General features: G+C 36.7%; 2 protein-coding genes across 3 annotated transcripts in view; both read right to left on the bottom strand.

The window, feature by feature from the left end:
- LOC144711871 (Tetratricopeptide repeat (TPR)-like superfamily protein) overlaps nt 1–9,146 on the bottom strand; it is a 57,682-nt gene extending 48,536 nt beyond the window's left edge. Inside the window, exons 1-9 of the mRNA XM_078585989.1 lie at nt 8,781–9,146; nt 8,603–8,697; nt 6,498–6,615; nt 3,724–3,825; nt 3,458–3,620; nt 3,027–3,147; nt 2,877–2,939; nt 2,648–2,728; nt 2,474–2,568 (exon numbers count right to left, since the gene is read on the bottom strand). Of these exons, the coding sequence (XP_078442115.1) occupies nt 2,474–2,568; nt 2,648–2,728; nt 2,877–2,939; nt 3,027–3,147; nt 3,458–3,620; nt 3,724–3,825; nt 6,498–6,615; nt 8,603–8,697; nt 8,781–8,943 (1,001 nt within the window). The 5' untranslated portion in view covers nt 8,944–9,146. The remainder of the gene's footprint in view (nt 1–2,473; nt 2,569–2,647; nt 2,729–2,876; nt 2,940–3,026; nt 3,148–3,457; nt 3,621–3,723; nt 3,826–6,497; nt 6,616–8,602; nt 8,698–8,780) is intronic.
- An 8,042-nt stretch (nt 9,147–17,188) lies between these two features.
- LOC144711872 (dihydrolipoyllysine-residue acetyltransferase component 3 of pyruvate dehydrogenase complex, mitochondrial-like) lies at nt 17,189–23,951 on the bottom strand. Of its 2 annotated transcripts, XM_078585991.1 has the most exons (18): nt 23,703–23,951; nt 22,773–22,855; nt 22,652–22,692; nt 22,108–22,163; nt 21,961–22,035; nt 21,771–21,863; nt 21,131–21,364; nt 20,918–20,990; nt 20,003–20,094; nt 19,816–19,901; nt 19,652–19,727; nt 18,432–18,499; nt 18,284–18,350; nt 18,091–18,186; nt 17,898–18,000; nt 17,712–17,807; nt 17,513–17,632; nt 17,189–17,400 (listed from the first exon to the last, which is right to left on the bottom strand). In XM_078585991.1, the coding sequence occupies exons 1-17, from the start codon at nt 23,871–23,873 to the stop codon at nt 17,562–17,564; spliced, it is 1,581 nt and encodes a 526-aa protein (XP_078442117.1). In that variant the 5' UTR covers nt 23,874–23,951; the 3' UTR covers nt 17,189–17,400; nt 17,513–17,561. The 2 variants fall into 2 exon arrangements, with proteins under 2 accessions (XP_078442117.1, XP_078442116.1); XM_078585990.1 differs by having other exon boundaries at nt 17,189–17,632.
- Between the last annotated feature and the right edge of the window lie 123 nt (nt 23,952–24,074).

Here is a 24,074-nt window from a genome sequence, read left to right as displayed (position 1 = left end):
AAGGCCCCCCACACCGTCGGATTATATCTCTCTAAACCAAGAAAAGGCAAGACTCTTCACTGCTTGCACAACTTTGTCAAGTGACGTCTCCCTTCACTTAAATATAACTTCATTCTGATGCAGTCATATTGCCCGAAAGGCCTCATTTAAGGAGACAAACATACATGAGATTTGCTGGCTGGCCCACACTGCCTCGGCAGACGCACATTCAAATAAGAGATAAGAATAGTCTTCTTCAACCCCTGCGCATAGAACACACGCTTCCGAGTTTTTCAACAACCATCTCTTTCTGAAGAATCGTGTCACCAGCCTTCATCAGAGGAGCAACGAGCCAAAAATCCGCACCTTCAGAGAGATCTTTAGTTTCTGGCAAGAAGGATAGGAGAGAAGAAGAATAATCCCGTAAGAGAAAAAGGCCCATCAACTTTTCATTAGATTTTAGGGTACATATACATACAGTTATTGGGATTATAATTCAAGGCCCAATAGATATGCCAATGACTATCACAACAGTCAATAGTTGCCTAAAACTGTGTGCTACACCTGCTGGAGCACGTGCTAGCTCATATCCCATTGACACCAACCATCAAGCAGGGGAATTAATGTTTTTCATTTCCAGCTTGAAGAGTAGATCTTTATGTTGTTCACGGAAGAGACCCTTGGTCAGGAGATCTCAAAGATGCTGTTTGGTGTGGATGTACAAGATCTCAATAAGGTCAGATTCCAGCTTGTCTTTGATGAAATGTCTAAGTTGATCTCCATATGTTTGGTCCAATCATGCTGTACTGGATCATGGGCCAAACTAATTCCAGATTGTCATCGCAAAACATGGCGATAGGTTTAGCTGGAGACAAGCCCAATTCACTGGGATCCCTTGAATCCAGAGTGTTTTATAGATCCCCTTGAGAGAGTACAAAATTCAGCTACAGTACTTGAGAGAGAGAGACAACTGACTGTTTCTTACTGCGCCAACAAATTGTCTCTCCAATTCTCAGACATGAATTAACACCTCCCTCAGCCGCTACCAGAACGCAGACAACCCTCTGACTGAGGTCAAGCACCTCTCCCCATCCATCCATAGCCCATAGCTATCTTTCAAGGCCTGCGTAACCATATCCATGTCCAGTCCCATGAACGTGCCCAACCGCTTGGCTAATAAGGCTAGGTTCATGATTTATAGCTTCACTACCCAAGCCCCCCCCACACAAGTTAACCGGTCGACAGACAACATCCCAAGATATCAGTGTCATCACCCTCTTCCCCCAACCCTAAGCTTTTTCATGAGATTCGTCCCATCAAGTCTTCTAGGCCTTGCTGACCCCCATGGGTGATTTCTTGACTAAGACGTAGAAAATGAGGAGCGATGAGAGCACGTAGTGCAACAACACTAGGCCTAGATACCTCACTTCTACTCTGCCTTGCCACCCCTATAACTTCTACTCCACCTTCTAAATGGCTGTCTGTCAGCCTACGCCCTAGAGATGACCCACGACCCCCCCAGTCAACGACAGGCCTAGATACCTCATGTTTAATGTCCCAATCGGCATCCCCAAAGCCCTAGAGCATAGGTCTTCATCCTCTCACAACAACTAAAAACCAACTAAAGCTGATCTGGTATGGTTCATGTGAAGTCTCAAACAGTGTGGGCAGCTTCTTGGCCTCCTCCATTACCACAAATTGCAGTAGAGGGATACCTGCTGGGAAATTTTGGGGTCTAAAATTCCTTCAGCACACCTTGGATTCAGGCTTGAGTTATGCTCATAGCAAAGACATCCACTACATGGACAACAGCAGCAGTGCTAGGGGGCAACCCTGCCTGACTCCCCTCTGTGGTGGAATACATCCCCTCTCAGGCGCCTATTCACCAGCACTAAGAAAGAGAGGGGTACGATGCATTATGTTGGAAACCTCTTCACCTCATAGATGTTCAGAAGAAACCCCAGATAAGGGAGACATGACTTTGTGAAATCCACCTTCCACATAAACCCCATGACCTTCTTTTCCATGCCACCAGTATCTCTGTTGCAACAAGTCCATCATCCACCAGCTGTTTGTCTTGAATAGATGTTGATTGGAACGGTCCAACAAGCTCTGAATTGCTTCTTTAGCCTTTTCGCCAAAACATTTTCTACGATAAAATATATGGAGTTCAACAACTAAATCGGCGTGAAATCCCCAACGTTGATGACTCATTGACGCTTTGCTTGATGCTTTCCCTATATTAACATACATTCATCAAATAACAGCATACCTTTGACATGGACTACAAATGACAGAATAAGTTCATGCGCCATTGCCATTACCTGATCCACCATTCCATTTATAATCAATTTAAGCTGTCGCTTGATGCTTCCAAAAATCAAAGCTATTCATTCATTTTCAGTTTTTACGAGAGAAAAAGCCACAGAGGAAGGTATGCAAGGGGGATGCAAAATCACATAAAAAGCCCAAATTTATTAAATACAAATCGTACAGAGGGCCTTTAGAGTGCTCTATCGTATCTTCTTTCCCTTTCCTCCACCATAAATTTTTTATTTGGTTTTTGAAGCCTTTCCTTATTGCAGCAACCTGTAGCAAGATTACTGTAAATTTAGGCACCAAGTAAGTGGCAACTTAATTAACTCTTCAAATTTTCTGACTCAGTTACCTGTTGATTAAGATCCCGTATTTTGTGCTCCATAAAAGGAATTATACATTTGGAGCATAGATCTTGCATTAAATCTTTGATCTAACAGAGTAAACAAAACACGGTTATATCTTTCACGTAAAATTGATGGAGCTTCCCCCGGAAGAAACTAAAGACAATGCATTTACAAATAAAGGAAAAAGATTTTGAGAAGCACCACAGTGGAAAGCATGTCATGGACGAGGATTACCTCATTAGTGTCTTCATCGCTAAGGTAACAAGAATTATCTGGTTTCAAAATTTCTCCACCTTTCTGTAAAAGAAATGACAAAATACTGCAAATTAAAGTACTCGTGGATAATACAGATTTTGCCACAACATAATTGTTTTTCTCACTCACATTGTGAACCCAAGGATTGGCATGGCCTTCAAAAAGACCAGTTTGAGAAGAATTAATACACAACAAATGAGAATCTTCAGATCCAAAAGTACTCCTCATCTCAGCTAGCATGCTTCCCACTCTAGAAAACGATGATATGTTCAGGAAAATTTGGGGAACACTCCAGCACAAGCTTAGTAAATCCAGTTTCTGACGCAAAAATTCAAAAATATTGATGAATCGTATTACTGCTTTAGAAATATGTTGTAAACTAAATTCATTAATATGGAGTTAAGATACGGCATTTCACAGACAAAGATATGTCAAGTAATAAACTCGATGAAAATCTGATATTTTGTAAAGTTTCAACATGATTAATATTTATAACGATCAAATTAAGCTCAAAAGTTATGGAAGTGGGACACTGATTAAATTATCAAAACAGACTTTACCTCTCTAGATCTTCATTTTGGTTGTCATGGAGCAGAAGGTAGTGTTTCAAGATTTTTGGGTCCATTATACCCTCGTTTAAGAGAGACGGCAACTGATCAGCATTGAACAAATCAGCAAATTTACTTAATGGCTGCTCATCAAGCGTAGAAACGACTAGGAGACCTGAAAATTGATCACAAGGTCAGCCTCAGAGGCTTTAAAGCAAAAAATAGAAGGGAGAAACCAAAAGGTTAAAAGAACCAATGAAGGGATAATGACACCTTACATGCAACAGGATAGTCGAAAGCTTCATGTTCTGAAAAGGAAAGTGTACGTAATAGCTCCCGGTTAAAGGTCTGAAACCAAGGTGGTTGTGCAGATTGGCGTCCTACAAAAGAGTAGAAAATAAGTAAGCTTCCCTGATTTCCAAAAATGAAGAAACGGGTCAAAAGATTCTTTTATTATCAGCTCCAATGGGAGTCTTCTCACCCGACACAAGGAATCGTATCAAGCCGGTATATAAGAATGCAAAATACTGCCTGGAAGAATGACTATTCTGTTGAGATGATGTCTCGTTACCTAATCCCCCAAAGAATTTTTTAAACCCTGTAGTGATCGCTGACATTCCCTAGAATCAAGATTCATTATATGTCAAGAATGATTAATCTCCTTACAAAGTGCTGGCGATTCATTCACATACCCCATTACAGTCTTCTCACCCGACACAAGGATGCTCAAAGGTAACTAGACAGTAAATTTTCCAATCTTTTTGATTTTTAAAGCAACTTTCATGGGCATGATCCCATTTTTTGGGCAGGCTGCAAGAACAGAAACTTCTTGAATTGTTTGCAGCCATACTTCCCAAAAGTCACAGATGGACAAGTGAATCATTTTGTTTCACTGCCTATAGCCTAGATCTGTTGATCTAGCATAAAAAGATGATCACGTAATCTGGATCAAGCCCTCAAGCATTATTTCAACATATTGATTCCGATGTATGAGTCTGAGGTCATCACACTTCACTTTTATCGAGTGCCTGAGTTAATAGTTCCTGAGCTAGACATATGATGTGTTTGCCATGATCAATGTGGCAAAAAGCTGTGGTGGCAAAGAACAATAGGTTTCTGGGAAGGTACTTTGTGATTTCTTCTCCGTCCTGATTTCCTTGGCCTCTATTTTCTAGTGCAGATCACCTGGCGCATATGGGAAGAGTAGTAACAGGAGCAGACGTCACTGATCAAGAATGTCAATCGCTGATCAAGATTGCCACTGGCTCTGATACCAAGTCATCAAGCAGCCTTCCGTTGACACGTGGTATTCTTGGGCCCCTATCAATCCAAACATTTCTATACAAAAGGGGGAAAAACCAATAGCATTCCCATGCGACCTCAGTCATATCTAGGCGCATTTTAGTCATTTGGTGCCGCTAGGAACATTTGTTTCATCTTATGTGCTAGGGGTATTCTGGTCACTTTCCCTGTTAAAGTTAGTTTCCCTTAAAGTGATGTTCTCTCTTGGGAAGGGCAACGAAGTAGTATTATCAGAAAGTGGTGTATGGTTGCACTATCTCTATCTTCGCTGGCAAAGTCCAGTCGCCCATCCCTCTCCAGTGACGTCCACCCTACTGCTTTCCTTCCCTGGACGACATCCATTCCCCCAGTCCTTTCTTCTCGGGAAAATCTTTTTTTTTTCCATCTCTGCCCATTCTCTTCCCGATTAGAACCACATTCCAAGAAACATCTCAATACCTAGATAGAAGAGATTCATTCCTTTTTCTTCTCTAGCAAATTAATAACGTGTAATCAAAAAAATTATTTAGATGAGGCACATCTCAAAGGAAGTCTGAAGTTCTGCCAAAGCGATGCCAGAGAACCAGTCTACTGTTGAAGGATATTGGCAAATAATTATTCGACCGAAATAATTATATGCTGAGATTACAATGAAAGGATTCAGATGTTTACAGATAATTAACATAAAGATACTGCACCTGTTCTATGAGCACCTTAAATGATTTAAAGTTCTAGTACTGGAGCTCGATGTCATAAAACCTACAAGCAAATTAGTTTTTTACACAAAATAGCCTGAATGTTTTGGTAAAATTTTGAAGGTTAAGGATAGATAACCAGACGATGAAAAACCCAAATTAAAGCGAAATACTATGATCTTCATTCTACCTATGGTCAGTTTCATCGTCCTGTCAATGTCTAAAGAATCTACTCTACCTCACCTGGTCTTCAGGCGGCTTGTCCACTGTCAATCCCTGTCTCCTCCATTTGAACTATACTCAAATCGTTCCCGTTTCACTCTCCAACCTCTGGAACATCTACCCTTCCCCCCTATCCCCCTCCCCTGATTCATACCTAGATCAAGGTTTGTATCACTCAACAGCTTGGAATTAAAAAGAGAACCCAGGACAATTTTTTTTTTGAATGAAAAACATCTATAATTAAAGAAGCACACAGATTATTGTTGTGTATCGTTGGTTTGGCCCTGGACGAGGTGGGGGGTATGGGGGGGCCATGATGGGCCTTCTTATTTTTTGGCCTAGATTCCTCCTGTCCATGTGTACCGAGGATCACCAAGCTGGGTGATCTTCTTTATGGTTTCAAAAAAAAAAAAAAAGAAGCACACAGATTATTTCATCTTTAAATGCCATCCATGTTTTTTGTAATTAGTATACAGAGAGGTGGCATTTCCGAACAAAGCTCCAAGGCACATGCAGTGCGTTGAAGTAAGAAATTAATTCGGCAGTTCAAAGAGATACATTTGCAGTTCATCAAATATTTAGGAAAAAGACATCAACATTGACAGTTTCCAAAGAAATGCTGCAATGCCAGGCAAAATTTATTCCTAAAAAAATACTTGGCGAAATATTGTGTTGGACTAATTTTCACATCTTTGACATTCTGATGAAGGGAAATATCAACTGAAGAGTAGTTCCATATTCAAAAATTCTAACACAGCTGTGTTTAGATCACTGGCATAACAAGTGGTCCATAAAAGTTATAAATGAGGTCCATTCTTAGCAAACTATGGCAAGCTTGGAATTTTCAAACGAACCAAGTTTATACTGTCCCCCCGAGGGCTTCCCTCCTGGTTGCAAATAATTGAAGTTGGAATCTGGAAACTGGATATCACTTCTATCACTCACGACCTGCTCGAGCAAGTTATCTGCAACCTGAGAAAAATGAAGTTTCCTTATCCATGCTAATCTAAGGAATCAACCTTTTTTCAAAAAAAGATCTAAGGAATCAAATTGAAATAAAAATATAGAAAATCTGGAGAATGACATTTTTTAGGTTAAAAAACACGAGGTGATGATAGCAACATCCATAGTTTATCCAAGAGACATGGATGAAATCAAGACAAAAGAATATTTCTTGCTCAAAAATCCACGATAGATTTTGATTCATTGAGTTCTGCATATTTCCCAGTGAAGACACGTCTTAAGCAAATTAATAAACTAGCATCGCGAACATAGAAAAACTGATTAACACGATCAAAAGATTGCAGCGTAGACAGGGAATATGGGGCCAAGGAGACATAGTGAAGGTATTTTGTTGACTGACGATGATAGTCAATATTCCAAGAATGTTCTTCAATTCATATCTCATGAACGCCCTTTCTTCTTATGTCTTTCATGGACTTTGTAATAAAGAAAAACTGTCCTCATGAGATCCCATTGGAGTTGGGTCTTATAGGGACAGGTCTTATAAGCACTGTTAGAGCACCGCTGTGTAAGTTTTACAAATACATCTCTTTGTGGATTAGAAAAGCACACCACGTCATTGTTTATTTTCTTCTTCTGTTGACAGAAGAAACAAGCTATATGCAAAGCTTTTGACAGTCAGGTATCTTGTGATTTATGAAATAAAATTCATGGACCCCATGCTTGGGGGACACCCTTTCCAACCAAAGAATGGAAAATTATATGAGGATGCAGCAAACCCTAATACAGTTAGGCCTGCTGGAAGAGATGAAGGACAGTTGGGCGTGGATAGGCGCATCCATCTCTGTTTGAGATGCTTATGTGAAGCTCAGTCACAGACACCTAAGGGAAGACCTGAGGATCCTCCATGTGTATGGCATCATATGGCGACAAAAGCTCCCCCTTAAGGTGAGATTTATCTGTTGACTGCTCCTTTGACGAAGACTAGTGACGAAGGTTGTCCAGAAGAGATGGATCCCAAAAGCTTTGACGCAGTGTGCTAGGAGCGCAAATGGCGATGAGGATTGCGCCCACCTCTTCTTTGAATGCTCGGAGCAGGCATTTTGGGACTCTATACATAGTGGTGCACTCGAGGGGCGAGAAGGCAGGTTGGACCCTTCACAGTCCTCTGACACTATGGCTGCGCAGGAACAAAGTCATCTTCAACGAAAGGGAAGAAGCCGCGAGTTTTTCTGCCGCATGGTTTAAAGGCCCAGGCCAGCCTCTCAGGCCCTACGTGTACTTTAGATCATATTTTTTCTCATTGGAAGGGTCACCAACTAAGTCTAATCTCCCTTATCTTTCTTTCAAAAAAATAAAATAAGCAAGGTCATCAAAGTTTTGGAATGAGCTTTGCATATATACAGCTTCCGCCTTCTCATAGAAGAAGAATCAGTAAATTTACTGGAAAACCCAAAAAATTTCGAGAATCCATCGATCAATAGAGAGAAATGTAGGCTAAGATCCAATTAACCAACCCATATGTTGCACAACAAAATCAAATTTCGATTATTTTTGAAACGTGAAAAGCATATACAATCAATAAAACCTGTAATTCTTCTTACGGCCTGCATATTTGGTTTTCAACGACGAAAGAGAGCTAACATTGAACAGATCATGAACACCACACATCTTCCAGTATCGATAGCAGCGGTTTGGAAAACAGAAAATACTTAGCCGAAGAAGAACAACAAGCAGTGAAGAATGAGTCCTCTGGACAATGGTCCAAAGAAATGCAGAAAAATGGAGAAACTTTTTTTAATTAACCATAAAGAAATGGCTGAAATCCTTTGAAAAATCACATGAAAAGTAAAACATCTTTGAGACCAATATTGGCAATTATCCGTTTTGCCAACATTTTGTCGCCATGTAACACAAAATTCAAGCTACTCTTCGATAGAAATAATTTGAAGAAAATTAAATCAAGGCAAAGCGCGGAGAAACGCTTCGAACACACCTCTGGGGCCTTCTTATAGATATCGGAAGCATAAAAAATCCGTAATCTGAATTCCTGGAGTCTGTAGGGCTGGTCACTGGCCGTGCGCACGGGCACTAAAACACAACGGAGAACACCAAAAAGGATGAGAACCCAGAGACAAAGATTCATAATTTGTTCGAATCGAACAAAAACTCACCGTCTATGTTCTCAAAGATAGAGAAGGGGCGGATCATCTCCACAAAATTCAAACCGTTTTTACGACAACACTGTTCGGCGAGTTCGGAGGAGAGTACCATTACGACCGGAGCGATCTCGTCCACGAGCATTTGCCTTAGCGGGGAATCAATGCTGGAAGCCATCCCAGATCTTCCTCCGTCGAAATTCCAATCTAGACCGACGGATTCAGACTGCGGACGAGAAGATGGAGCTACAATTCAATTGCACAGCAGGCCTTTCCGATCTGGTGATTGATCTGGTGAAGATCCAGCCCGTTTTGTTCATGCTCTCTCCTCTTCGCAGCCCCCAGTTGGGGGAGAAGGTATTAATTTCATCTATACTATGAAAGTTTACCTGAACTAATTTCATATTTATATTTTCTCATTTCTACTATTTATCCTATCTTTCATTATTACCTTACTTCTCTGAAAGTTTACCTGAACTTATATCATATTTATACTTTCTCATTTCTATTCTTTATCTTGACTTTGATTATTACCTAACTACTCTCTCATTTATATTCTTTTATCTTTCATTATTACCTAACTACTTCTCTGAAAGTTTACCTGAACTAATATCATGTTTATACTTTCTCATTTCTATTTTTTATCTTATCTTTCATTATTACCTAACTACTTCTCTGAAAGTTTACCTGAGCTAATATCATGTTTATACTTTCTCGTTTCTATTTTTTATCTTTTCTTTGATTACTATCTGTCTACTCCTCTGAAAGTTTACCTGAACTAATATATCATATTTATACTTTCTCATTTATTTTCTTTAGCTTATCTTTGATTATTACCTAACTACTTCTCTGAAAGTTACCTGAATTAATATCATATTTATACTTTCTCATTTATTTTCTTTAGCTTATATTTGATTATTACCTAACTACTTCTCTGAAAGTTTACCTGAACTAATATCATATTTATACATCATTTCTTCTCTTTGTTTTATCTTTGACTATTATCTAAACAACTTCTCTCAAATTTACCTGAACTAATGTCATTGTAATACCTTCTAATTTATTCTCTTTATTTTATCTGTGATTATTGCCTACATTACTTCTCTTAAATTTACCTCAGCTAATATCATATTTATACCGTCTCATTTATTATATGTATGTTTTCTTTGATTATTATCTAAACTGGTTCTCTGAAAATTTACCTGAACTAATATCATATTTATACCTCATTTCTTCTCTTTGTTTTATCTTTGACTATTATCTAAACAACTTCTCTCAAATTTACCTGATCTAATATCATTTTAATACCTTCTCATTTATTCCCTTTGTTTTATCTGTGATTATTGCCTACACAACTTCTCTGAAATTTACGTCAACTAATATCATACTTATACCTTCTCATTTATTCTCTTTATCTTTTCTTTGATTCCTACATAAAATACTTCTCCAAAAGTTTGCATGAACGACAATCATCTTTATTCCTTCTCATTTCTTCGCTTTATCTTAATTTTTATTATTACCTAAACCACTACTCTGAAAAATTAACAGAACTAATATCATATTTATATTCTCTCATATACTCTATTTATCTTATATTTGACTATGAAACATACGAATAATCTTTTCTGATGTAAATAACCATGAGAAGTCAAATGTTGTTTCAAATAGAAAGTAGAATAACTAGTTGGAGGAGAAAGTATAAAATCCACCCAAACTACTACTCTTAAAGTTTACCTGAACTAATATCAAAATTATACCTTCTAATTTTTTGTATTTATCATATATTTTATTATAAAACATATGAATATATATTATGATGTCATGAATAATGGTTTAAGTTTAACGCATGGTCTGGATAATACTGTCGTATAACTATGGCATTCTAGGTGTCATAGTATTATTAAAAAATCTGAATATAATAGAGATTTACCTGGCAAGTGAAGTACAATATTATACGTAAATGACTCATTTGTATGATATTTTCTGTTAGTCTGTCCTTCAATAGGTCTTCAGAATCAAAGATGCGATAGATCTCACTTATTAATGTTGTCTAAAACATCATCTGAAATATTATACAGAGCAGCTAAGAATTAAAGTTTTTATTTTCATGAATAATGGTTTAAGTTTAACACATGGTCTGGATAATACTGTCGTATAACTATGGCATTCTAGGTGTCATAGTTTTATTAAAAAATCCGACTATAATTGAGATTTACCTGGCAATTGAAGTACAATATTTTACGTAAATTACTCATTTGTATGATATTTTCTGCAAGTCTGTCCTTCAATAGGTCTTCAAAATCAAAGATGCGATAGATCTCACTTATAAATGTTGTCTAATGATACTAATGTACGTTCCAGATAACTAGTAGTGATATAAAGATAAAACTGAGAGTAATGTGTTAGTGAAATATGAGTTATACTCAAAATAGGCATCAAGAAAACTCTTCAGCCTAAATGATAAGTCATGAAAAATATCATGGATGCATAAATCAAGCCATATCTTGAAGTCAGCATATTGAATTACAAGAAGTGGACCATGTACAGATTAAATGAGTTAATGAATGAAGTTTTTTTGAATGATATCTCCAGTAAAATCTGGTAGAATACGGTATCTATGTACAAACCGAAAGTATCAATTTTGATGTTTTCAAAAACATCTCAATGACCTTGGCGTGTGAGAAAAAGGATGGAAATACACAGTAATGTCTCAGATGCGAAATGAACTTAGAGAGGAATGATGTAAAAAAAATAAATTCAACCTACAAACTAATTGTGGGGATATAATCTTGATTTGATTGTCTAATAACGAGACTGGTTTATGTACCTTGAACATTATTTGATTTTATTTTAACATATATTTTACATATCAATAGTGTCTATGTTATGTGGTAGAATAGACGAGTTGGTATAATATATTTTTAATAATGATTGTTGGTTGAAGCCAATAATGTGTTACAAATCTTGTTTAATACTCATCAGTACAATATATTCATTATAATGGATGTGTGATATTTATACTTAAAATCCATAAATACATAAAAATGACTAAGTAATTTATAACAAGATTTTTATAGTGATTATTAGTATTTAATTATGTGTTTTAAACATTCATATTCAAATGATACTCAAGAAGGACATCAAAATATCATGAAGGAATACCACTATTTTGTCTCACTCACATGATGAGTATCGCTGATCCAGTAGCCATTAGTACGGAGACACTATGGGCAGATAGTGTGTGCTTTTGAGGTAAGAGTTCATTAAATTTGTCTGTACGAATCATTGCATGGTAGTTAACCTAATGTAAATCAGGTTGATTCATCTCATGCTTTTATAAGTGAGCCTTAGCCTTGAGATAATAAACACATCAGCTGGATGGAATGTTTTTCATCGATTAAGACGTATGAGTTTCCAATCTTTACATTTTGAACATACTTCGCTAGGGTGCATCGAGAGGTTCACAATGATGATTGCACGATCTAAGTAGGATCGTCCACCCTCAGTATGAGAGGAAACAGTTCAATCAATACTATGTGATGGAGTCCCTGGCCGATGCAGTGGAATATTGGAAAAGATTTCTCTGATGTTTTTTTACTGCATTAGTACTAACACCGGCGAATGATTAAGGTTTGTCAGTTTAATATGTCCTAAATCATCTTAAGAGCGTCAAGCAGACGAGGAACTATACTTTCACGAGAACTAACGATACGAGGTTCCACAAGTCACTCAATACACTCGTTTGGATCTTCTAGAGCACAAGGTGTATCTTGGCATATTTAGGTTGGAAAATCAACCTACTTATTGGGATAAATTTATCAATGATTAATTAATTTATATGATGATATAGATAATTAGTGCAAAATACCGATTGATGATATTGCCCACTAGAGTCATTAAATACATTGACACATGGGCATAAAGGGTTCCAAACAATTAGTATTTTGGACATTGGGTATAACTAAGAGAAGACCCTAAACAAAGTTCACCCGAGACAGATTTTTTGTGGTGTCCTCCCTTCTTCCCCCCTTCTCCTCTTGGTTCCTCTCCACTCCTAATGTGATCAGAATGATGTAAGGGATTTTGTGGAGTGACAACAGAGATCATCAATGTGAAGGAGGCAATTCGATGTGTCATGCAGAAGTGATCTGATCATCAAATTTTAACAGTTGTTTCAGTAACTTACTTAATTTTGAGATTATCCATGGATACATTATGAGGACAAGTTTGTGTGTAGCTTAACACGATGCATTAATGGAACCAAATAATATCTAACTCCACCATGTGCAACATGATTAGATAAATAACATGTTTTGGTTTCTTTCAAATGTCTGATTCATTTTGTATTTATTTTGCACTGCAAAAATATCATCCCAGATCATCCATCATTTGAAAACCCAGCATAAATAATAAAAACAAACTGCTAATTTACTCAACAAGTATCAAACTATCTCTTCCAGAGTTAAATTTAGAATAAATTCAAGTAATCTAACGCAAGTGTGTAGTACACGAGTAATCCAAAACTTTCAAAAATATTTGAATATCATTAAAATCGTTTGAAAAAATAAAGTTATAAATATTTATTTTAAATATGGCATAATTTTAATTAAATATAGTCCAGATAAATATAATCCAATTTTTTGAAGTCCCAAAATATTACATCATAATTTGGTCATTCTAACTTAGTGTTTTAGTATATTATTCTAATAAATTCTCTCTACAATATATATATTTAAAATTCATAAATCCAAAAGGTAATAACAAGTATCGTCATCTATTCAATTTTATGTGGATTTACCACGAAATGTCCAGTTTTGCTTGATTTGTAATATATTCATTGTGGAGCTCAAGTTTTACATTATTTTGATGAAGGAAATCTACTCATTCATGAAAAATAGATTTTAGAGACAGCTAATCCTCAATAAATCAATACGATAATAATATTTCATTCTTGATGTTGTGACAAATTTAAAATGTATATATTAATAATAAATTTTTGTTGTCCATAAGTTTTTCAACCATTAGATTTTTTGTAAAAAATAAATGCCTGCATTCTCTCCAATTCATTTTTTTCTATCCCTTATACCATTGATTTTATAATTTCCAGCATTCATTGACTTAAAATCAATACTTTTTATATTTCTGACACATACTTTTTTCCTCATTCTCCATAATCCCATTTTTAAATTTAAAACCTGGTCTCTTTAGTTATTAGTCCATGTCACCCTGATGAATAAAAAAATAAAAAGGCATCAGTTAATCATCAGTTTTTATTGCATGGTAATTTTTTCTGCCAAAGTATATTTTTTCAATCATTAGTTGTGCTTATCATTGTAAGGAGATATTATTGGTTCTCATTTGATCAAATCGAATGATAACACGTGGAAGGGAAAGAAATATGGCCGGAAAACCATCAATAAATTCCATGAAATAAAATATATGCTATAAAATTATACAAATATATTGATTCAGACATAGCAAAATAGTATCTGTATGAATACACTTAAAAATCATAAAAATCTATTTTTAACTCATTCAAACTTTTTTTGATATTATGATATTGGAAAAATATTGAAAATACCAATAAATAAATAAAACACAAAATCACAAGTAAAAAAATAAAATTATTTTAGATTTGATATACACACACGCATACAATTATTTTGACGTAGATAAAATGTTAATTTCATGATGCAAACTTATTCATTAGAATGTTATCATGGATTTAAAGAGAAATAAGAAGCATTTAGAAATCAATGAGAGAGTGACTGACTTAGGAATATTGAATAGTAGAGCTCTATTAAAGGTGTTTTTCACTTGTTAGTCAACACAAATGTTTCTAAAAAATGAAAAAAACAGGATATGCCATTGAGTCTATCATGCTGGTTTTGTGGAGTTACAAATTGTGTTTCTGCTGATTACTATAGAAATTGAAACTTGAACTAAAAACTGACCAAATTTTAGTTAATAGTCACAATGAATATTATTTTTAACAAAAAAATGAAAGTCAGTAGGATCTGGATTTGTGATTTTTGTGTAGTTTCTTGGAGTTGCATGTGAAACAAAATACATCATGGTGATTGAGAAAAGTATACACAAAGGGAAAGACACTTCACCCAATTGTTATCTGGATTATAACTTTCATTTATTTGAAGGTATTTCAAAGAGATTAATATCTCAGGTTGAGAGGGGAGACAAGAGAGGTAATGGGAACATATATCGATTTATTAATTTTTATTACCTAACACAATATTTATTTAAATATCTTATGTTATATGTTCAGTGGTAGAAAGAGTGGTTTTGTAGAGAGCACTCGTGGAGATAAGAGAGGTTTTGGAGAATCCATCTGCAACATATTTGGGAAATGCACATATAAAAGTACCTGTGAAATTTATATTAACGAAACCTTTATAAAGATGTTCTATTTATTTAAGAAACTTTATGATGAAATAATTTCTTAAATATTTGGGTTAAAACATTTCTATTATTTGTAACTAGGAGTTATGTTTTTTGAAGCAGTTAGAGAAACATTTGATGATTCCAACTCTGGAAAGAAGAAGCAAAGTTAGGTTACAATGAAAATCACTGATAGAACATATCATAATTTATCAAAACAGTTCTTATTTTAATCACAAGTTCTAAGGCAGGACTTTAAGAGTGCCAAGAATGCAGGAATTTTTTCAGGTGATGTTACAAGGGTGCAAATTTAACAGACGTATGTTTTCTTTTCCTGTAAAATCTTGGCAAACTGTCATATGCATCATTTTTGTGCTTCTCATGCTTAAGCTGTCAACATAATATTTGAGATTATTCTAGAATGCTTAAGGGACTCGCCAAGACGAGCTTTATAATCCTTCACCCCCAAAGTCTTCCACATGCATTTTGAGGGTAGACTATGGAGCTCATCAAAAATAGTTTTCTTTCCTTCGATATCTCCGAGTCAACATCGGCCTTACTCTTAAAACTGTGATCCATGACATCCCACTATAGGATTAAGTATCTAGCTCGGCAGGTATAAAAAACTACAGGTGTCATAGTTCGGGATAAACCTGATTTATGGATTAAATGTATAGTATCTAGCCCGGCAGATAGTTAATTAAACTAGATATTTATTCAGGCAAACCTCTTCAGAGATGGATTTCATAAGTACAGAGAGGAAGAAACACATTTTGGTCTTAAGAATGAAGAAATATATTTTTATACAAAGAGCATAGGACTCATCATCACGAGAATATGAGCAGAGTGAAGGAAAAAAGGTAATCAGTTTTCAGGTAGAGAAAAAGGAAACAATAGGTGGTGACTATTCACATGAGGGACTTGACATGAAAAGGAATGAAAGTAGAAAAGATGGAAGGAAATGATGAACAAGGTTAAAACATGGAATGAATGCGCATTAAGAATTCTGCGAACACGACTGAACTAATGATCACTCAAAGGCCCAAAGGTTTATTGATCCTACGGGACAAATCCATTGCAGACAGATAAATTATTGAGAGTCAAGTAACATCAAAAGAAGAGAATTCACCGGGCTAGGTCTGAAGCTTCCAATCAATGGAATACTCAAGGTATAAATATGTCAAATAATTTACCGGAAGGCATTTAACCAAGTGATAGAAAATAAGAGAAGTAGCAAAAGAAGTACGCCAACAAATGGCTCGATATGGGCAGATGGAATTTGAAGAAGTGATAGTAGAATATGAATCTAATATAATTAAAAGGGACTATTAAGGAACAAGAAAAAGAAACAGAGAAGCCAACAATAATTGTCATCGGGCAGTAATGAGTCATGTATAGAAATGGACAAAGAGATCTGTACTATTTAGAACGAGCCATTTTTTATCACTTTTAATATTTTCAAACTTTTAAAAACCAGGAGAAAAACGAAATATTACCTTATAATTATTTTGATCGAATCGAAATATGCAAATTGCCACAGGCAAATTAAACGAAGGGGAAGCGTACATGATTACACGTACAAATTTAAGCCTTAAAACATACTACAAATGAATCTTACCAGAAAATTCCAACGGTTCACATCAACGCTTGTTATAAACTTCGTTTTCTCAAACCCAGAACTGGACTAGACCTAGAGCAGAACGGGGATCAGGGCATATGGATGGGATTTCTAAGAGTTTCTTAACGGGAAATTAACCTTTTCCCTGGGCTTGCATAATTTTTGAGACATACGAGGATTTCTAATGATTGAAAATTTCAATTGTTCCAAAACACGGCATTCAGTTGCATAAAGAAAGGAGAATTATTTCCTCTCGTCAGGCGACCTTCCTTGGTACAGAGTCTGGTAATCACAGATTCGACATTTATAGCGACAGCATATTAACCCTTGCATTCCACAAATTTAACGCAACCTAGGCGCATATTACAGCTTCATACAAGAGACAGGGACTTTGAAGAAACAATAAAAGTTCAGCAAAAAGGCGTACTCATTGGAAGAGAATGAGTTTTTCATATGAAGATGAATGAGAGTTTTATTTTCCAGATTGCATTGATGAATAGACCACAGGCAAAAAAGAGGGAAGAGAGAGAGACTCTGATGCAACAGACCTGGAAGGAGAGAAGAACGGCCCCTGACATGACTCATAGTCCAAGAGCGTGTTTAGATCTTGCTCAAGTTTATCTAATGGGAAATTAGAAGTAAAATGAGAATCAGGAGTCAAATACCTAGCTGATCATATCCTCATAGCTGACATAAACAGACATCTTTTCCTCTCGTTGTCTTCTCCCCCTACCTTATTCTGAAAGAGGTGACCAACCAAACATAAACTCAGTCGAATTGCCTTAAAGCAACATGGACTGTGGGTTCTCGATGTATCCTTTGAATGCTTTCAACCACTCCGCACCAATAGCTCCTGTAATGAAAGAACATGCTAATGAGAGGAGCTGAATTAAAAAAAAAGGAGAAATATAGGTTTCTTGGAGCTGCATTACCATCAATCACGCGGTGGTCACAGCTCAGTGTAACTGACATAAACGACCCAAATTCAAATTGATCAACAACCGCGCCAGGTAAAACCCTTCTCTCAGCTGTCCCAATCACCCAAATATTATGTTTCAAAATATATAAGGTTGAATTATCATATACCAAAGATAATGGAATCAAGGAAGATGCCGTACCGGAGCCGACAGCCAGGATAGCAGCTTGGGGAGGATTGATTATGGCACAGAATTGCTTGACACCAAAAGGTCCGCCTAAATTCGATACAGTGAATGTTCCTCCCTGCGGTTTCCATTAGATTTAAGACATCAGATGATCCAGAGAGTTCCTGTCCTTGATGTTTTGTGATGATTATGGTTTACAACCAGTCACCTCATAGTCTTCTGGTTTGAGGCTGCCATCCTTTGCTTTTTGGGCCAGAAGCTTGACCTCTCCAGAAATTGCAGAAAGACCCTTCTTATCAGCATCCTACAGCCCATACCCAGAAAATAATGTCAAATATTTTTTTCTTTTTGAGGAAATGATATAATGTGTTTTCGGTCAACTAATTAGAGGAAGTGGTAACCTTGATGACGGGCACAAAGAGCCCGTGCTCTGTTTGAACTGCCACACTTACGTTGACGTTATGATACCTACAAGAGAGAAAGATTCCGAGAAAATCTCCTCAAAATTTTTAAAAAATAGATACCCTGAAAATTCCTGACGATGCTCACTGCCTAATGTAATCAGTCGTCCAGGAACTGTTGCATTGCGGAACTTTTCGCAGAGCCAGAGCAGCTGCCTGTTATGATGAAACATCAAAAAGGTCAGGAGAATAAACCATACCGACGTGCCCTCTTTCCCAGAAATTTACCCATATTTATCAAATTAGGAGTATTGATTCAAATTTATCCAGCATTAATGAAGAAGCAAGCAAAAAAGAAGTGAGAAAAAAATCCATAAGAGAAGATATCCGATTTGAATCTGCGGAGAGAGGATGCCGCCACCATTGAAGAAACTAATATTTATGGCTATAAGAGAATCAGAGAATGACAATCATGTATAGCTGCACCAATCACTCATTTAAAGTTTATAATGCCTGTTTTTTTGGAAAAAACATAATGCTTGGTAACAGTCAACAAGATCCATTTTGAAAGAAGTATGATTTGAACCACAAGACAGAATCAAAAGATCGATGGAGTATTAGAATAAACAAGTACGTAGTTCAAAAAAAAAAAAAAAGAATAAACAAGTATGTTCATTATCTAACATAAGTATGGAAGCGCAAAAGAGAATCCCACTCACAATCACATGATGTACAGAAAAATTCCAATCGCACGTCATACAAAGAGGAACTTAGAGGCGTTCTAGTATCTATTTAATGTGTTCATGTTCATACACCTCGTGAGTCAAGTCTATTTAGGCCTCTCCTCTCTCCATTTCATCAGAACCCTTCACAGCAAATTTCAGCCTAATATTCCGTAGATAGAACTAATTTCTCAACATACATTGGTTCTCTTATGAAATAAAGGCTTTGCGTCAGATCATCACAGATTCCTTCACCTGGATGTTAAAATCCACGAAATAATTTGAAACTGTCTATTGAAATAAACACGTTTGTTTTGTTCTTCTAGTTCCTTATCGGAGACCCTGATCTTTCAATCATATCCAAACCAATTCACAAGGAAATATTTAAATCACGACAAGAGAAAAACTGACATCAGCCTATTGCATCAGCTAATTAATTTTCACACGATTTTTGGACTCATCTTTGCAAAGGCGGAAGATCTTCACTATCATCTGACCCTAATTTTTTTAACGATGTCATTATGAGTTCATAAGCCCCAAAAACTGTTGAAGAAGACATAATTTGGAGCGATAAATAATATAAATTATCCAGGAAAAACCAATGGGAAAAGGATCAGACAACTTCAAAATGTTGAAATCAGAATACCTTTATCACGAGGTCATTTACTGAAATCCGTTTCCCCCCAGAAGCTTCTTGAAGGGCATTAAGCTCCCCACGCAAACTAAGCGTCGTATCCAAACAATTCGAATCAACTCCAAACTTCCACAAAATGGGCTAGATTATAGAAATACTAAAGAAAAGGGAAATACTCCATAAGTTTGTCCACGCGGGTATCCACCGTCAGATAGTAATGAGGAATAGTTTGCTTTGAGAGGAGCAATCTGGAAGCAATAACCTATTGAAATTCAATCACAAACGAAAATGTGACCAATAGTCAGTTCATAATCTGATTGATTGCAGTCGTAAACTTATAGAGTGAAGCCAAAATTAACCTACTTTTCTAATCTGCGAATTTGGAATGTCAGAATAATCCAATGAGGGAGCACCAGTTGGTTCCGGGGCCTTCGAAGGCTGCTTGGAGGAGCGAGCTGCCATATTTTCAGAATGTGCAATGTGAGTACATCTTTTTTAATCCTATAATGGAAATTTTGTATAAACATCTGAAGCAAATCTAGCCCACCAAAAATCAATTCATAGGGCATACTAGATGATGCATGAGAGTCATCAAATTCGTTCGTGAATGAGAAATAAGATGAAATAAAAATTTGCACTACTGACAACGAGGGAAAAAAGTCCACCTTTTTACAGATGCTTTTGAAATGGTTTAGAAATATTTCTAGCAACTAAATGATCCAAAAATGAGTTCAAAGAACGTTGTCCTGAAAACAAACATTAATGATGAAAGAACTGTGAGAGGTACATCGAATTAAGTTCATATGAAACACATAGATATCGTTCCGAAGGATCAAGGAAAATAATTACTTTTCAGGTCCTAGACACATTGGTGCGATTGTAAGCCAAGCAGCCAAAATCCCACACAACCATAGATGAAAAATGATAACATCACGTAGAGAATAACAAAATCAAAATGAGACCAGAAGAGTCGGAAAACGAAATTGAGAACCCGCAAAAAATCACATGGAGAAGTCCATCTGAATTTTTGCGGAATGTACGAAAGATGATGTCCTCAGAGCAAGAAAGCAACAACAAGAAGATAAACATCGGTCACTTTATGCAGCCACAATAGCTCAAACTCGTTTTAGTTATTTTTTTATTGAAGAAACAAACTCATTAAATACAATCAACGAAGCCATAAAGAAAAACAATAACCTAAGCCCAAAGATCGCCAAAAATAATAAAAATCTATTTTTGGATATTTTGAACAAAGCGAAATTTGGAAAAGATAAATACCCAGGTAATCTTCAATGTCAGCCTTCAAAATTCGACCGTCAGGTCCCGTGCCTTTGATGCTGGAAAGAGGCACCTGCACTCATGCGAATGACTTTAATTAAATTTATCACTCTAACTTAAAACATAAAAAATGGAGAGAAATTTCTCTGCATTAGAATCAAATTTGAAGAAATCATAAACAAAACCTGCTGCTCAAGCGGAAACGTCACTCACCTGGTGATCCTCTGCCAGTTTTCGTGCAAGCGGACTTGTAAAAACACGATCATCTGATTTTGATGTGTCATCAGTCTTCGGTGCCTCGGGTTCAGGAGCCTTCACAGAGGGCACTTCCTCTTTTTGTTGCGGTGACTGAGGAGCGCTAGTCTCTACGGAGCCAGGAGATTCTGACGCTTTGTAATCGTTAAACTTTCCGATGTCATCTTCATCCTCCACAGTAATGGCAATAACCTATATGGCAACAAAACAGATCTTTGCTCATACAACACCATAATCGTAACCGGTAGGGAATCCATAGCTCCCAAAAAAATTAACCAAAGACCAACGTGACAAAATCAGCACATCATATAATCAGCATTGAGGTGAAAGAAAAGCTTCATAGTACCAATCAATCTTTTATATTTACCAAATATAGGAGATTGGCTTTGAACTTGAGGTTTAAATGTGCGTGCACTGCATGAGTAACTCTAGAATGTATAAAATTGTCCGGCAAAAGTAAATGTAAAATAGAAGTTAGGTAAGGAGAGGAATTAGAAGACCGTAGACAGTCGCAATCTACCAATTGACTGTTTTGAGAATTTTCTAAACGTAGAGCAAGACGATATGACAAGATGCTCTCAAGAACAGTAATGTGTACCTCTCCAACTTTAATTTCCTTTGCACCATCTCCATGTAATATCTTTGCAAGGTAACCTTCCTCCATGCACTCCATTTCGACAGTAGCTTTATCCTATCAGTAGGAAATAATTGTAAAGATAGACTTCCGCGATTAAAAACAAAAAAGAATAACGCATGAAGAAATGTATACAAGGGAATAAGGTCATTACAGTTTCTACTTCGCATAGAACTTCTCCGGGAGAAACTTTGTCTCCTTCTTTTTTTAACCAACGGGCAATATTTCCCTATCCACCCGGTAGAAGTATTAGAAGACCACATTGTAGACAACAAAAAATTAAAAGAAGAATGACAGAAACCTCTGTCATGGTAGGTGATAGAGAAGGCATTCCAATTTCTTGATGAGGCGGAAGGCCTGAAAAATGAACCAGAGATCTAGGTCTGAAAAAGAAATTGAAAATAAACAAAGGATAGTGTGTACCACCGTTGCATTACGGTAGACTGCAAACCTTTTTCAGGGGAAAAAATGTACATGCTTGACAGTTGTTCTAATCGCCCGTAAAAACAAATATTCTAGATTTTAGAGTGACTCGTTTAATTGGATGAGGAGCCCTAATATTTTACGCAAGGAAGAAAATGTCCAATGGATTATTTGTTGATGGTATCCAACATCAGACTAATCTTGAGGCAGAATGCACGAGAAATTTTTGGGGCCAAATCCCCTCCCCTGCCCATTTCTGTCATTGAATACCCTTAATATTATCTAAAAAAATGTCCCAGCAGACACAACAACAAGAATAATATTTTCTACACAATTTAACGAGGAAAAGAGGAAGATAAAATTTAACGATTCAATGCACAAAATTAATGAAACATAAAATTCAGGTCGCGAACAGGGAAAACCTGCATTTGTAGAAAACAGTCTCTGATGATTTGGCTGGGAACTGGGAAAGAAAAAACACCACAAAATATCAACTATTGTTCCCTCTAGTAAAAGTAGAAGAGAGTTGAACCCGTTCCTTACCATATTCCCAGTGCTCCGCTCAACTTAGATTTCGCAATCACATTTCCTAGATATAAATCATTATGACACCCAAGCGATTTTACCTAGATTTTAAATCAATTTGGTCAGAAAAAAAGAGGAAGGAAAGCGATTAAGGCGCCAGAGTTGTGTTACATGCTGTGGCTCCCCAGGATAATGGGCTGATCATAATGCAGTAACTCAATTTTTGGAGAAACAGAATGTCATGGGGTCAAAGATTTTAAACATTCTCTTTAAAATTTCGCGAAAAACCATTTCTTCAATCGAGAATAATAAATCTACATCAAAAAAGGCAATGTCATGTTCTCTAATTCACAATTTATGATGATCAGAGCTCTACAATTTGACGACTGAAGGCGGAGTTTGCAGTCGCAAGGTGGCGTCCATTGACAGGGTAAGTGATCGATTTCCAGGTTTCGTCGTAAATCTAATTGGTTACTTCCAATCAAAAGTTCAAACCACACTCAAAGGTAGTGCATTTCCCATTGCTACAACATAATCATGTTGGGTACCTCCTCCAGTGATAGATCCAATGGATATCACAGATTGAGGTAACACCGAGTTGTGAAGTCAACATTCGCGAGATTAAATCTTCAATCAACAAAAGAAAAGAAGGCCACATAAAATTTCACTCAAACGCTACAATTCAAGACGGCGAACAGGGAAATTGGAGCAGAAATCACCAAATTTCAAGCGCACACCATCAAAATTTCCAAACTTTCTCCCATCTTATCACGAAATAGAATTCGAACATTCATAAAAAGTCAACGGCGCTGCATAAACAACCGCATTCGTACAGGCAAAAAAGAAAGAAAAAAAAACACGCGTCTCAATTCAGGTCCTCAAATGGCAAATGCGGGCAGATTAAAACAAAAACAGTCACCCATCAGATTGGAACCCTAGAAATCGCACCTGGGGCGCGGAAAGGAGCGAGCTTCCGCGATCTAAGCACGATCCTGAGGCGTTTTGGCAGCCGAGAAGCGGCGTAGACACGGATCGAGTCTGGAAACGTCGGACGAGGGGATCAAAGGACGACGGATTCCGCGTCCGCCGCGCGACTGCGAGCAGACTCCGAATAGTCATTCCTCTGCTTCCTCCTTCAACCTCGCTCCGCCGATCCACAGAAGAAGAAGAAGAACACCAACAACAACAAAGAAGAAAGAAGAAGAAGAAGAGATCGGCGGTCCGGATCGGTTGGATCGACCGTTTAATTAATAAAAAACCTAATTAATTTAAAAATCGCAGGGGATTAATTTTTGTATTGTTATTTGAACGATCCGATCC

Source organism: Wolffia australiana, chromosome 14 (assembly GCF_029677425.1).
Source record: "Wolffia australiana isolate 7733 chromosome 14, ASM2967742v1".
In the NCBI taxonomy this organism is placed as follows: domain Eukaryota; kingdom Viridiplantae; phylum Streptophyta; class Magnoliopsida; order Alismatales; family Araceae; genus Wolffia; species Wolffia australiana.
This window is presented reverse-complemented; position numbering and strand designations above follow the sequence as displayed.

Coding starts and splice junctions, on each gene's coding strand:
- LOC144711872 (XM_078585990.1), bottom strand. CDS start 23,873: ATGACTATTCGGAGTCTGCTCGCAGTCGCGCGGCGGACGCGGAATCCG. Junction 17,808..17,897: donor TATCCTGGCTGTCGGCTCCG/GTACGGCATCTT, acceptor TGATTGGGACAG/CTGAGAGAAGGGTTTTACCT. Junction 17,633..17,711: donor TGACCACCGCGTGATTGATG/GTAATGCAGCTC, acceptor CTTTCATTACAG/GAGCTATTGGTGCGGAGTGG.